Genomic DNA, 16,086 nt, shown 5'->3' on the forward strand with positions numbered 1-16,086 from the left:
GAGAGTCTTGGTTAGTGCCATATTGCAGCTGATGCACCGTTGTTGTACTGATTGGCACCTGTTTCCCATGCCAGCTCCTTGGGAAGATTAACCCTATCCCCACCAGACCGAGGACAATGGTACTGCAGAGCTCTGGGCATTCACACCACAGCCCCAGCCCCGCCGAAGGGCACAGGACCTTGTCGGGGCCAGAGAGAAGGGTTGCCAGCGTCCTCATCAGCCCCGGGGCTAGAGGCTGGACATTGCCTGAGCACTGTAGGACACTGACACTCTTGACCTATTCTCCTGTGCAGGGTATCCTCATCCCCACCCACATAAGGCCCCTGTCTGACAGACCCCTCTCCAGCGCAGCACAAGAATCCTGGTCCTAGGGCTCCTCAGGCAGCTCCTGCTAGCCAGTGGCAGGACAGTTTGCCCTGAGCTGGTGCAGTCAGAAACATGGTTTTCTTTCTCGTTTATTCCTGCTCCGCACACAGTCTGCCCTGATCTTCTCTTGAGATGTCCCTGTTCCCCAGAGAGCCTTTGCCCAGGTGAATGCATCTGAGCTGGCCTGACCGGCTGTTCTGATGCTCTGCCGAGCGAGGTGGCTGTGGTGCCCTGGGACTATGGGGTGGCTACCTATTGGCTGTGCTGGTCAAGCTGGAAGCAGAGTCAGAGAGACAGGGGTCATTGCATGTGAGAATGCTCTCCCTGGGGACCTGTGGCTGTGCAGGTGCTCGGAGCAATCGTGGGGCTTTTCAGAAAGTCACAAGGCGTTCAGATGTGTCCTTAGATCCAGGCCCTGGCTCTTCATTGGAGGTGATGTGAATCCCACTCCAGGCTCTCTTCCCTGCACCCGCTGTGCCTCCCCTGCCTCTCTTGGGATTGCAGAGCCATCAATAGCCTGTGTATTCTTTGGTTTAGCCCTTTACTTTTAGGAGAGTCCACTTGGCTTTTGGAAGTAGCATTTGCTGCCCACCCCCCAGCACAGGGTGTCTGTGAATATGCCCTGTGCTCTCCTGGCGGGAGACAGGACGATGGGCAACTGTAAGCAGCGCTGTTACATGTGGGACGGTCATGAGCAGATGCGTACTGCCCATTCATCATCTCCAGTGGCACTGTGCGACCACAAATGCGAGCTGAGTCAAGCCCTCCCTCCCTAACACATCGCCCAATGAGCTCATCCCCATGAGCCCATGGAGACCCCAAGCACAGCATCAGACCCTTTTAGCGTGCAATTCCTTGTGGGTATTCCTGACTCCAGCTAAAGGAAGAAGATCTCAGTCTTTGGACAGTGCACTGAGGACATCCCCTTTTATTAGCGGCTACATGGGAGGCCAGCTCTGACATAGCGATCGACACATTGAAAGAAGGCCTCTGGGTCAGATGGAGTGGGTCGGTGCCACTGGAGAAGTGGGATAAATTCAATTATTTGTGTACAGACACAATAATGACAGGACAAATGTGCGAGGCACGGAAGATGCCTGAGAATAACTGGCAATTACTTGTGGAGAGATGGGTGGCTCAGTCCTGCTGAAATACGACCAAGGGAATCAGTTTCCTCAGGGCATCCTTGAGCTCCTGGTTCCTCATGCTGTAGATGAGGGGGTTCACTGCTGGAGGCACTACTGAGTACAGAACTGCCACCACCAGGTCCAGGGATGGGAAGCAGATGGAGGGGGGCTTCAGGTAGGCAAACATGGCAGTGCTGGGGAAGAGGGACACAACAGCCAGGGGAAGGAGGCACGTGGAAAAGGCTTTGTGCCGTCCCTGCTCCGAGGGCATCCTCAGCACTGCCCTGAAGATCTCCACATAGGAGAACACAATGAAAATAAAAACACACAAAGAATAAACAGGCACTAAGTAAAAAAAGCCCAGCTTTCCTGAGATAGTGTGTCTCTGAGCAGGAGAGCCTGAGGATCTGGGCAACTTCACAGAAGAACTGCTCTAGGCTATTGCATTTGCAGAAAGGTATTGAAAATGTATTAGTAGTGTGCAGGAGAGCGTGGAGGGAACCACTGCTCCAGGCAGCTGCTGCCATGTGGACACAAGCTCTGCTGCCCTTCACTGCCTCCCACAGCATGGCAGAGTCCTCGTTTGTGGGCACTTGACTTTAGTGCTTTCTCCTGAGGGGACTTAATTTCAGAGGGTGTTTTTCCTTCTGAGTCTCCATTCCCTTCCCACCCCAGAGCACATGGAGTGTCCCCATCCTCCCCTGACCACTCCAGATTCCCTTCCACATGGACTGACATCTGCCATCAGCCCCATCACCTGTGACAGCCTGAGGAAGGTGACCAGGCACTTTTTGACTATTTCCGCTGCCCCTGGACACCAAGAAGAGAGCCTTTAATTAAGTGCTTGGTATCTAACAGAACGCAGCTATACCATGAGTTTATTGCCCCCCAAAAAAAGGAAAAGGTGCAAAACACTTGGAAAGGTCAGTTCCTTGGGTTTGTTGTTAACCACAACTGTAGAGAACCCAGCCTTCAGGCGCCACGCTCAGGACATCCCCTTTTATTGCAGAGATGCTATTAGGGAGGCAAGAGGTGACACACAGTTCTTCAAGGGTCAGACGCAACAGGACACAGTCCCAAGTGAAGGACTATGAACCCAAGCAATTACCTCTAAGTATGATTACCAGAAGGGGGGGAAGGGGGCGGGGGGTGGAAATTAAAGGCCATGTGTAAAATACATCCTGGGAAACGTGCAGAGAAGGGGAGGCAAATTATTTTTAATGGTGTGTTAATGGTGCCAGATCCATGGGATTGCTTTCCTCAGGGCATCCTTGAGCTCCTTGTTCCTCATGCCGTAGATGAGGGGGTTCACTGCTGGAGGCACCACTGAGTACAGAAATGATATCACTAAATCCAGGGCTGGGAAGGAGATGGAGGGGGGCTTCAGGTAAGCAAATAAGGCAGTGCTGATGAAGAGGGAGACCACGGCCAGGTGAGGGAGGCACGTGGAAAAAGCTTTGTGGCGTCCCTCCTCCGAGGGCATCCTCAGCACCACCTTGAAGGTCTGAACATAGGACAGCACAATGAAAACAAAGCACACAGAGAAGAAACAGGCGCTAAGAACAATAAGACCAACTTCCCTGAGGTAGTCTGAGTCTGAGCAGGAGAGCATGAGGATTTGGGGGATTTCACAGAAGAACTGGTCCAAGGCAATGCCGTGGCAGAGAGGTATTGAAAATGTATGTGCAGTGTGCAGCAGAGCATTGAGAAACCCACCGCCCCAGGCAGCTGCGGCCATGTGGACACAAGGTCTGCTGCCCAGGAGGGTCCCATAGCGCAGTGGTTTGCAGATGGCCACGTAGCGGTCATAGGCCATGACAGTGAGAAGAAAATATTCTGCTGAGATCAAAAATAGAAATAGAAATACCTGTGCAGCACATCCCAGGTAGGAGATGGCCCTGGTGTCCCACAGGGAATTGGCCATGGCTTTGGGGACAGTGGTGGAGATGCAGCCCAGGTCAAGAAGGGAGAGGTTGAGGAGGAAGAAGTACATGGGGGTGTGGAGGCGGTGGTTGCAGGCGATGGCAGTGATGATGAGGCCGTTGCCCAGGAGGGCAGCCAGGTAGATGCCCAGGAAGAGCCAGAAGTGCAAGAGCTGCAGCTCCTGTGTGTCTGCAAATGCCAGGAGGAAGAACTCCGTGATGGAGCTGCTGTTGGACATCTGATCCCCCTGAACAGAGGGGCCTGTTGAAGGAGGAAAAGACAGTGAGGAGTTAGGACAGACACCTCTGAGCAAAATTTGTTCCACATCACAGTAAGGTCCCCCAATTGAACTCTGTCCTTCCAGGAAGACGTTTGTGCAGATCCTGGCGTGATCCTGGTTTGTGCGGGCTGAGGGTGCAGTGGGGAGAAGGGGACTCTGCTGTGGGCTCCAGAGGAGTCAGTCGTGGTGTGCAGCAATGGGCAGACAGGAACCAGAGTGATCGCAGGTTAAGCCTACCGCTGATATGAAAGAGCTTTTGACCATTGTCACTCCCAGTTCCCCTGGCGGCAGAACACAGATGTGGGTTGGGGGTTTTGTTTATTTTGCTCCTGTTACCCCTGTCCCACCGGAGGAGTCATTTTTGAAGACAAAAGTCCCTGGCATATTTATTACACTACACGCACTATTTTGAGAGTCCTGGGAGGCAATAGGACAGAGCCTTAGCGCAGAAGGGGGAAAGCTGGTATGTCTATCCGTCTTGGACAGATGGACAGACCATCTGTCTAACTCATCTCAGCTCAGCTGTAGAAAGCTGAAGAAAAGCTCAGCTGCTTTTTCTTGCACCTCTTTGCTCTGGAGGATGATCACAGAGAGAGCAGAGGAATCCAGGTTTCAAAGTGCAGATCTTCAACCTCCACTCCCCAGTGAAGAGCTGGGAGCTTTTGGATGCCCAGGAGATGGGGTGTCCTTAACAAAATGTCAGCTTTATTACCAAACCGTGGACTGCATTGCCGAGAGACCCACAGGTTGGAAGGGGGCTGGGGCACCATGGACAAATCAGCATGGCAGGACCTGCAGGAGCAGTCACTGAGCTGTTACTGCAGCCTCATCACAAATAAACTGAAAACGAGAGCAAAAGCAACAGCAGGGATGGGTGGAGAAGCAAGGAGAAATGGCCCAATGGTTCTGCAAAGGCAGGTAACGCCAGGGATGGACAGAGGGATGCTCAGGAGAGTCTCTTCTGCCGGAGCTATGGCCACAGATGAGGCAGCTGCTGCCCTGGATGCCACATCCTTGAGGGCAGAAGCTCACTGGGCAGGCACACAGCCCCCTAAGGCACAGGGACCCAGCTCTGATGGACAGCCCTGGGCACCCCTGGCTGCACACCCGCCTGCACACCCCTGCAGCCATCCCCAGGACAAGGTAGTCCTGCTCCTCTGACGGTGCGGAGAACACCCTTATCCTCCTCTACACTGCAGTGGCAGTGCCCTGCAGCCCGAGACTTACCGTGCAGAGGGCTGTGAAGCTTTCTCCCACTGTGAGCTCTCAGCTGTCTTCCACTCCCAACTGCCTTTAAGCTCTCTCTGCATTGCTCATCTCATCCTCACACCTGAAGCTGTTCCCTCAGCCCTGCTGCGCTTTGCAGAGGAGCTGCTCCTGGGCAGAGCTGTCTCTCTAGAGCAGCACCAACTCACCAAGTGCTCCCTTTGTACCAAGAGCCCAGCCCAGCTCAGCAGCACAGCACCAGCCCAAGGCATTTTAATGACCCTTCTGGTGGGTTTGAGACACAGTCCATGAACCTCAGACGCTGAGATGAAGTACAAGAAACTTCTCAAGAAGCAGAACTTTGATGTCATCTACAAACCCAACACTTTCTTGGAGTGTTAATGGGTCCCACTGAGGACCATTACCAACAAAGCCTCCCCAGGGGCTCGTTAGAGCAGAAAACAGGAGTCAATAATGACAGGTAGGGAAAGGAAAATTAAAGGTGGCTCTGATGCTGAGGAAACCTGAATGTGTTACATTGAGCCAAAGGGCCATGCTCTGACCTGCAGTCCCTGCGAAAGGAGATCTCGTCCCTCACCCCATGCTCAGGGCTCTTCCTGGGGCAGTGTGATGTGGGGATATGCAATGCCGAGGGCAGGAATACGGCATGACACTTATGGGTGAGGCAAGGAGGTAATGAGGTCTTCATGAGAAAGGTTAAAGTACCTTCTGGTAGGACTTGGTGGCTAAGATAGTAGCCATAGCCATGGTGAAGAAGAGATCATGTCTGGTGGGGGCTTTCAGTGCCCCCTTCTTTCTTTGAAGGCGCTCAATTGTCTTTCATTTTCACCTCAATAACTCACTGCCCTTACTGATATCTCTCCATCCTCCCTGGCTTGTCCTTGAAAGACAAAGCCATGGGCTGGTCCAGCCTCCCTCTGGCTGCCCGATTGTTCCACAGCACTGCCCTTGCAGTGACATTTCCTTCTCTTCTTTTCTAGTCTCAACCTCCCAAGCCACACTTTGTGGCATTCTTCCTCTCTCCTGCTTTTTGAGCACTATGAAGTAAAGCTCCACCATCTCTGAAACCACCCTTCAAGCAGTTAGGGGTTGTGACTGCGATGCTCTGAGCCTCCACTTCACCACGCTGAAGGACCCCCAGTCCCTCAGTCCCCCCAAATGGGGCATGTGCTTGAGGCCATGAATCCCGTATTGGCAGACCTCCTCTGGACACTCTCCATTCCTCCCCACTTGTCTAGAACAGGAATTCCCAAAGAGGGACACGCTAGTCCTGAGGTGACCACACGAGGTTTCAGTGGAGTGGGATGACAGCTCCGCTGGTGTGGGTGACCCACACTCCTCCTAATGCTGCTCCAAATGCAGCTGGCCCTGTTCATGGTGAGCATGCCCTACTGGCTCCTCTGGCACCCCTGGTGGTGCCCAGGCCCTTCTCCTCAGGGTGCCTACTCAGCCAGGCAGGTCCCAGGCTGCCCTCTTCTACTGTATTAATCTTCCCCCTGATGCACCACTGGCCACTTCTCTGTGTAAAATTTCAAAGGTTTTCTGTTGCCCAAATCCCAGAGTTTCTCAAGCCCCCCCTGGACTGAAGCTCCCTTTTGTCAGCTGCTAACATTAATGTGCAGATGGTAACTCTGATGGTGGTGTCCCTCACAAGGTAACAGCACAGGGAGTTGCAGGGCACTACAAATACTAACAGGTGGTGCTACTTTAGTGCAACTTCTTTCCAATTTAGGATTATCCATGGTGACCATTTCATAAAGAGCTGCAAAGCAAGCAAAGCCAGGGCCAGTGAGGAAAGAGCAAAGGGAGGTCTGCTGTTTATGTTGGAGGGTACAAGAAGGATCAAAGGGAAGAAAAGAGGGAGAAAGTTAATGGCAGGTGAAGCTAAGGACTAGATCAAGGCTGGTTTGGGAGTTCCTGCCAAGAAGCTCTGGATGTGAGCAGCAGTGACTGGTGTGGGACAAGAATGACCCAGATGATCTGACCAAACCTATGTCTGCCTTACTTCCAGGTCTTGGAGAGTCTGAGTACTTTCCCTCCCATGATAAAGGGAAGAGCTGTGGTGGAAGGAAGCACAGAATCACTCATGTTGAAGGGACCGCAGAAGCTCCTTAGGCCAATGGCCATCTCACAGCAAGGGCAGCTATCAGGTTACACCAGGTTGCTCAGGGATTTATTCATGTTGGCTTTAAAACCTTCCAAGGAACGACACAGCACAACATCACTGGCCAGCCTGCTCCAGTGCTTCACTCTCTTCGTGGGTAAACAGTGTTTCCTCACACACATCAAGGAAGAACCTGGAGGCACCTTATTGATGATTTCTTGGGAGCGGTAGAACTGTCATCTTTAGTTCTGCCCAAAGCCCTCTCTTCTCACAATTGAACAACTTCAGCTCTCTCAGCCTCTCCTACTGACGCGGTCAACCTTACCAATGCATGCCTGAGACATTTAGGGTTCTTACAGTCCGAACAGATTTGATTGGATTTCCAAGTTACCGCAGGGATATTGGAATATTGTCACTCTCATATCATCACGTTCTGCATGTGTCGCTCTCATTGGTCACCCTGTTGCAATGCACAGCTGTTGCAGGCTGTAGGGACAGCCTGTTCTGTCTGAACAAGCAGTCACCCACAGTGAAACACTGAGCTGATGATGGTTCAGGCCCTGGTGGCAACAGGACACCACTGTGAGGGTCTGGCTCTGGGGCTACCATGCTTGGTGCTAACCCACATGCAGATGAGGAATTAATGGCTGCAAGAACCACAGTACCCGTCATCAGAGATGACAGGTTTATCACAGAACTGTTCAAGTTGGAAGGGAGATGGAACGTTTCCAGACCAACCTCCTGCTCACAATGAAGTTAACGCTGAATTCCCCCCAAGTTCCTTCCAATTCACTTTGTCTGAAAGAGTCCTGAAATCCTCTTCTGAGGACTTTGTCAGAGATCCTCAGTGAACTTAAATCTTGATTTCTGTTGCTGCCAGATAAGGCTAGTCAGAGGAGACTGTGACTGCTGGCAAGCTGCTGGCAGGCTCTAGCAGCTTCTAAGGAGCTCTGTCAACTGTCCTTGATGAAAGGAGGCATTGCTGAGAGTCTGATGAAGGTTGTCCTTCTTTTGGACTATTAACCCCTGCTGCTCTTCCACACGAGCACCAATGACCCTGTCCCAGGACACCTGGAAAACATGAAGCATGACTATGTGACTCTGGGTGCGCTGGTCAAGGGCAGGGGGGGTGTAGGTGGTGATCTCAGTCCTTCTACTGAGGGGAAAAGGTTTGAGGAGAAGTGGACAGATCCTGCAGGTACACAATTGGTTGTGCATCTGGTGTCAGCCACAGAGTTACTAGAACCATGAGACACCCTCTGAGGACCAGTAACTGCTTGGAAGAGAAAGACTTCACCTGTGGAAGTTGGGGAAAAGTGTCTTTGATAACAACGGGACCAAGCTGGAAAGAAAACTTCAAACTGGAATTGATGAGGAAGGGAGGGAATGACCAAGAGTCACATGAGGAAGTGATGGGTGTCAATGACAGGAAAGGGTCTTGCAGGATGGTAACAAAAGGGTCATGGTAATCAACAGAGCAGTACTGATGGGGAATCACCCAAACATACACATCTCTAAGGAGACATGATGGAAGGGCTCCCACGCCCTTTCTGGGAGATCAGCATGACTGGACAGCTCTTTGGCCACTTTTGGGGCCATAACAAAGTCACACCACCACTGAGTGCTGCCACACCAGACATGATAGAATTCCAGTAGGAACTGGAGTCAAAGGCAGCCAAGGGCTATGCAAAAATTGATACCACTGAGTTTCTTTCTTGGTCTCTTTGGCAGCAGAGTGCAGGCCAGAGTTTGCTTTCACCTGGAGGAGTACCCCGTACGCCTGGAATCGACTGCCCCAGGGGTGGAAACACAGCCCCACCATCTCCCATGGACTGATCCAGACTGCACTACTGCGCTCCCCAGAGGAGCAGGGGCTGGAGCCCCTTCTCAGGACAGACTGCTTGCCAAGAAGCCACAGCCATGCGGGAAGCTCAGGAGGCTTTTTCTGGCACTTCACTCGGCATTTGTTTTGACATATGTGGTGCTTTTCTGTGACTATTCTTTCTGCACAGAATACCGTAAAAAGACAACCATTTCATAAAAGATGGTCGTAAAGTCCCTGTTAAAGGACAGGAAAGATCCCCATGAGCTGTGGAGGAAGCCAGGGAGATTGTAATAAGTACCAGGAAGATCCAGAAAGCTCAAGATCCTGTCTGAAGAGTGTGTGGCTCTGAGCAGCAGTGATTGTCCTTGCGTAGGACTTGACTGGCTGCCAGGTGCCCACCGAGCTGTTCTGTCACTGCCCCTCCTCAGCAGGACAGGGAGAAAATAAAATGAAAAGCTCATGGGTTGAGATAAGGACAGGGAGATCGCTCACCAGTTACCATCACAGGCAAAACAGACTTGTAATTTATTGCCAATCAAACAGAGGAGGATAATGAGACAGAAGAACAACATCTAAAACCACATTCCCTCCACCCCTCCCTTCTTCCCAGCATCAGCCTTGCTCCTGACTGCTCTACGTCCTCTCCCAGAGTGATGCAGGAGAGTGGGGAATAGGGATTGTGTTCGTTTTGTATCACTTGTTTGTGCCACTCGTTCCTCCTCATGCTCTTCCTCTGCTTCCTTCCAGAAGCCTCCTGCAGTGTGGGCTCTCCACAGCGTTGCAGCTTCCTTCAGGGCACATCCACCTGCTCTGCTATGCCATCCTCCACGGGCTGCAGGTGGATACGTGCTCCACTCTGGATATCCACAGCCTCCATGTGCTGCAGGGGTCGGCCTGCCTCACCATGGTCTTCCCCACAGGCTGCAGAGGAATCTCTGCTCTGGCACCTGGAGCACCTCCTCCTCCTCCTTCTTCACTGACCTTGGTGACTGCAGAGTTCTTTCTCTCACATATTCTCACTCCCCTCTCTCAGCTGCTGTTGCGCAGCTATTTTTTACTCCTTTTTAAATGTGTTATCACAGAGGCACTACCACTGTCACTGATTTGCTCAGCTTCGGCCAGCGGTGGGTCTGTCTCATAGAGGCCTGGAACTGGCTCTGCCCAACGTGGGGGCAGCTTCTGGCATCTGCTCACTGAAGCCGCCCTGGAGTGCCCCCCACCAAAACTCTGCCACGTAAAGCCAATGCAGTGTGTCTGGGAAGGTGGGTCAGGGGATGTCAGTGAGTTACAAGCTGATGGCCGATGGCTTTAGCAAATCCTCACAAGCAGGCTTAAAGATCATCAACCAGGCTTGGGCATCCCGCTTGGTGAAACACATCAAGATCTTTCAGAGCCACTTCAGCATTTCATTTTCCACCTGTAACCGGTGCCTCTGACTGCCTGTTTCACCAGAACCCAGCGATGGTCTCCTTGTCAGGCCATGCCCTCCATGCTCTTTTCAGTGATGGCCCTCAGTGGGGCCTGCTGACATGCTCAGAAACTTGAAGGTTTGCTGCTGACTCTTTACTTCCATAGAAGCTTGTTCCACCTTTCAATAACTGCAGTTCAAACATTTGACACCAGAGGGCTCATAAACACCCAAAAAGCCCTAACAAGCCAAGTCTTGGGGCAGAGTTTTCCTCAAGTCCTCAGTTCTCATGTGGTTGATTAGTGAGATTTCAAGAACCCACTCAAAGTGAAAAGAGTTGAATAATAAATAACAATAACAAAGAATTTGTTCTTTTTCTAGTTCTTTTTTTTTTCTGCTTACAGATTACATGAGGTCAGCAATCAATAGGGGATGCTGTTCCTGAGCGCCTCTGAATGGACAGCCTTAGACCAATGGAAAAAATGTTTTTCTGTCAAGCACAGATCCCAAGGCCCACCACAACGCTCCCTGCTCGGACTCTCTCAGTCTTCCCTTTTTTTGCCTACTATGAGTCACACGGTGAATTCACAAACTCCCTCAATTCACAGAAGGAAGCAAAGAGACACAGTTAATGAAGTGCTCTACTTTGAATAGCCAAACCTGCACTCATCCCAATGCATCAGGGATAAAGGATCCATTTCAAGTAGACTCTGCAGCACCTACACCAACTCCTGTTTAATTCCCTGCAGGGTAGGGTACAGGTGGCTCCTTTGCAGGTGGAGGCAGGGATGAGAGTGATCTCCTCTAATGTTGGAGAGCTGGGGTGCCATTGCCCAGGCTTCCTTTCCTACCCAAGGAAGAGAAACCAGTTGTCTCAACTGTGATGCTTTGACACAGCCTGTCTGGTGACCAGCTCCTGCTCCAGAAGTGCTCCTGTAGATCATGGGTCACCGGGGGGTCCCAGTCCTATGTGGGGGCTTCAGTGCTGCAGCTCTTGCACTTCTGGCTCTTCCTGGGCATTTACCTGGCTGCCCTCCTGGGCAACGGCCTCATCATCGCTGCCATAGCCTGCAACCATTGCCTCCACACCCATGTACCCCATGTATTTCCTCCTCAACCTCTCCTTCCTTGACCTGGGCTCCGTCTTTACCACTGTCCTAAAATCCGTGGCCAATTCCCTCTGGAACACCAGGCCCATCACCTATTTGGGATGTGCTGCTCAAATTTTTTACATTCTCTTTTTAGTTGTAGCAGAGTATTTTCTTCTCGCTGTCATGGCCTGTGACCACTATGTGGCCATCTGCAAACGCCCGCACTATGGGACTCTCCTGGGCAGCAGCTGATCATACCTGTTTCTGACAGATTGGACTACAGACCTCCCGAGCTTTCTTCCAACCTCAGTTCCAACCTCAAGCAGGGACGCCTCTCAATGTTAGAGATTCCTTACCTGAGACTAAGAGATCATTCCTTGCCCAAGGTGGAGATATGCCTTACCCACAACGGATCCTGAGTAAGTGACAGCATGCTGAATGACACACTGCGAATCCATATAGCTACCCACATATTTTTAATGTTGTAAGAATAATTCCATTAGACATGAACCGTTGACCACGTCTGAGACTGATGGGATCCAGCCAGACCTAGGCTTCAAAAAGGAGTTTAGAAGGCAAGGAGGGCCACACTGAACCTCATTACTCAACAGAAGGGTCATAGAATCATAGGGTTGGAAGTGACCTTTAAGATCATCAAGTCCAACCATCAAACTAACACTGGCAAAAACACCATTAAACCATGTCCCTAAGCGCAACGTCTATCCATCTTTTAAATACCTGCAGGGATGGCGATTCCACCACTTCCCTGGGCAGCCTGTTCCAATGAATGACAACCCTTTCTATGAAGACATTTTTCATAATCTCCAATCTAAACCTTCCCTGACGCAACTTGAGGCCACTTCCTCTTGTCCTATCGCTTGTTACTAGCGAGAAGAGACGGACCCCCACCTTGCTACAACCTCCTTCCAGGCAGTTGTAGAGAGCGATAAAGCCTCCTCCAAGCTCCTTTTCTCCAGGCTAAACGACCCCAGTTCCCTCAGCCGCTCCTCATAAGACCTGTTCTCCAGACCCCTCACCAGCTTCACTGCCCTTCTCTGGATATGCTCCAGCACCTCAATGTCTTTCCTGTAGTGAGTGGCCCAAAACTGAACACAGTACTCGAGGTGGGGCCTCACCAGTGCCGAATACAGGGGAACAATCACTGCCCTGCTCACCAAAATATTCCTGATAGAGGCCAGAATGCTACTGGCCACCTGGGCACACTGCTGCCTGATATTCAGCCGGCTGTTGTCCAACATCCCCAGGTCCTTTCCTGCCAGGCAGCTTTCCAGCCACTCTGCCCCAAGCCTGTAGCACTGCATGGGGTTGGTGTGACCCAAGTGCAAGACCAAGCATGTGGCAATCTCATACCTTTGGCCTCAGCCCATGGACCCAGCCTGTCCAGATCCCTCTGTAGACCCTTCCTGCCCTCAAGAAGATCAACACTCCTGCTGAACTTGGTTTTGTCCACAAATTTACTGTTGGTGTACCCAATCCCCTCGTCCTGGTTGTTTATAAAGATATTAAAGAGGACTGGCCTCAGTGCTGAGCCCCTGGGGACACAACTTGTGACCGACCGCCACCTGGATTGTGAGGGAGTTTTCCTGGAGATCTCACAGTCAGCAGCACTAAAAGGCAGCAGAGCTCCCTAGAACAGCATCTTCCAGGCTTGGTGTGGTTGCTTAACCTTGGCTGGCTGCCAGGTGCCCACCAAGCCACTCCATCACTCTTCCTCAGCAGGACAGGGGGAAAAATAAGATGAAAAACTTCTGACTCTAGATAAAAGCAGTTTAATAAAGAAAAAAAAGGCCCCATGTGGAAGCAAAGGAACCAACCAAACAAAAGATTTATTCTCTACTTCCCATCAGCAGGTGATGTCCAACTACTTCCTGGCAAGTAGGACTTTGGTTGCTTTAGAAACCCCTCCTCCTCGTTTCTCTTTGCTTTTATTGCTAGGTGTGATGTTATATGGTATGGAATGTCTCTGTGGTCAGTTTGGGTCAGCTGTCCTGGCTATGTCCCCTCCCAACCTCTTGCCCACCCCCAGCCTACAGGCCTGTGTTTGCAGTGGGGCTTTGGAGAGACAGCCTTGCTGCTGTGTGAGCACTGCTCAGCAGTAGCCAAAACATCGGTGTGTTATTAACAACATTCTAGCAACAAATACAACAGTAGGACGGCACTGTGAGGGCTGCTATGGGCAAAGGTAACTCCATCCCCGCCAGACCTCACTCTTCCTAATGACTGGGTTGATCTCCCGCCTTAGCTGCCCTGCAGGCCGCCATCCCCCGGCCTGTCCTGCTCGCCTTGCTCAGGTACGGTGGGGCTGGGCCCTGGCTGGGGAGGCACCACCTGCGTTGCCAGCCATGGTCTCACCATTGGCTCCCAGCTCGCCTTCCTTTGGAGAGCAGCCCAGCTCTTGCTGCTCCCTGTCAGGGGAAGAATGTCTTCTGACCAAGTGTCAACATTCTTAAGAGAAAACCTGCACCTGACCTCATCATCTGGCCTCACTTCTCATTCTCCAGGCATAAAATACCCACAAAGGTATTTAGGAAGTATAACTCATCCCACTTAATGTGGACAACTGAAATCACTCTAGAAGCATCGGTTTCCTTTTATGGACGATATCCTTTCCTCCAGGTGAACACATGCTCCCCTGGGCCAATGGGAAAAAAAAGAATTTGAATGAGGGTAACTCATCAGAGGTGCTCTGCACAGATGAACCCAAAAGCAATGGATTGCCCTCAGGAAGTCTCCCTGCATTGATCACAGCAGAAGCGTAGAACAGTTCAGACTTTGCAGCCGTCTCCACGGTGTATAAAGTTACCTGAAACTAATCGTATCCCCTCCGTTCTCGAGCTATGTGCAGGTATCACTTCTGTTTCTCCTCCCCCTCACAACTGCCTTCCTGGCTCTGCAAACAGGGCTCAACGTGCACTCACCCAGAATAAATCATCAGGAGCTTGCCTTCATACAATGACTGGATAAAACAAAGACATGTATAAGAACGTTCACATTTTCCTCTGTGTGCCACTGGGAGTTGGATCTCATTAGGGTTTCCTGTGCTGGCCCAAGAGTCATACCGCTCTCTGCTCACACAGCGTTCTTGAAGAACAATATACAACTCCAGGAGTGGCTGATAGGTGTTGCCTCTGCCTTCACTTGCAGCACAGTGTAGGCCTCGGCAGGTAACTTACTGTTCTCTCATGTCTCAGCTCTGGACACAGAGAAAAGGCCTGAAATTTCTGCGTTCTCAAAGACCGGAAGTCCAAAGTTCCTGGTGGTTGGATACTAAGGTTCTCATACCTCCAGCACACACCACGATTGGAATACAGAGATATTAATGTGGATTTTCTCTGCCTCATTACTTCGACAACCTGGTCCAGTGGGAGGTGGCCCCGTCTATGGCAGGGGGCTTGGAACTCGATAATATTTAAGGTCCCTTCCAACCTAAACCATTCTATGATTCTATGAATCATATGTTTGCCCTCCCCACCCCTTTCTCCCTACCAAATACACTTACAAAATCTCTTCTTAGACAGAAAAGATTTCCTATTTCCTGAAGATTATCACACTTCTCTTCAAGCCCACCTTGGGACCATCTTTCATCTGCTGGTTCCTCAGGCTGGAAATAAAGGGTCTCATCAAAGAAGTTATGACAGTTTTGAGAAGGGACACTGCCCTGTTATAGAAAATGTGGTGATGTGAAGGCTGGACATGCAGGAAGATGCAGCTACTGTAGCCCAAGATGACAAGGATGAAGGGAGAGAAACATGCAGAGAATGCCTTTTGCCATGAGGAAGCTGACTACAACCTAAGAAGTATGGTACTAATGATGTACAGGTAGGACCTTGCTGTCATGCCCAGGGAGCCAAGGAGAATGATGCATGAGGCTCTGAAGGAGATCAGCTCAATAATCTGTGTTTCTGCACAGGACAACTTCATCAAAAGCACACTGTCCTAGAGGAAGTGCTCAATACCCTGCAGAAGGGCAGCCTGGCAACCGGGACAGTGGAGACACGGATGGCCAGGAAGCCTGCAGTCCACAAGCCCACCTTTAGGGCTGAAGGTAAAGCTGACTGTTCATGAGCACAGGCGGCTGAAGAGGGTGGCATATGGCATCATAACAGTCGTAGGACATGACAACCAGAAGCACAAACTCAGTGCAGCCCAGAAGGCAGAGGAAGTAGCATTGAGTTAAGCAGCCTGCGTAGGAGATGGCTTTGCTCCCTATCAGCCAGTTTCCGATGGCTTTGGCTGGGATGGATGTCATGATGAAGTTCTCCACACAGGAGAGGTTATAGAGGAAAGAATACATGGGCCTGTGGAGGTCTCCTTCAGCAAGAATGAGGGAAATGATCAGCAGGTTTCCCACTAACATGACCAGGTATGAAGGCAGGAGAGAGAATGCCATTGGGCCCTCCAGAGGGATGGGAAGCCCAAGAGGGGGAACTCTGTGAGAGTCGTGTGGTTCAACATTTTTTAACAATTTTTTAAAGAACCACACAACTTTGTAAAACTTTTCAAAGATTGTTAACAAGCCCCCAGGGAGGCTTTGGCAGTAATGGCTCTCAGAGGGACCCATTAACACTCCAAGAAACTTTGGAGTTAACATCTGACTTCTACTTCTTGAGAGGTTTCTTCAGCTTCCTCTGTGTCTGAGGTTCATGGACTCAGCACCAAAATCACCAGAGAGGTCATTAAAATGCCTTGGGCTGCTCCTCTGCCGCTAAACTGG

At 51.0% G+C, this 16,086-nt stretch overlaps 1 protein-coding gene across 1 annotated transcript; it reads right to left on the reverse strand.

The window, feature by feature from the left end:
- Positions 1-1,503: 1,503 nt before the first annotated feature.
- On the reverse strand, positions 1,504-3,654 carry LOC309683902 (olfactory receptor 14J1-like; the record flags this gene model as incomplete). Its single annotated transcript, XM_082499886.1, has 2 exons — positions 1,504-1,785; positions 2,998-3,654. The coding sequence occupies 2 exons, from the start codon at positions 3,652-3,654 to the stop codon at positions 1,504-1,506; spliced, it is 939 nt and encodes a 312-aa protein (XP_082356012.1).
- Between the last annotated feature and the right edge of the window lie 12,432 nt (positions 3,655-16,086).

The sequence above is a fragment of the Vanellus vanellus genome (genome assembly GCF_965231255.1).
Source record: "Vanellus vanellus genome assembly, contig: HAP1_SCAFFOLD_35, whole genome shotgun sequence".
Lineage (NCBI taxonomy): Eukaryota > Metazoa > Chordata > Aves > Charadriiformes > Charadriidae > Vanellus > Vanellus vanellus.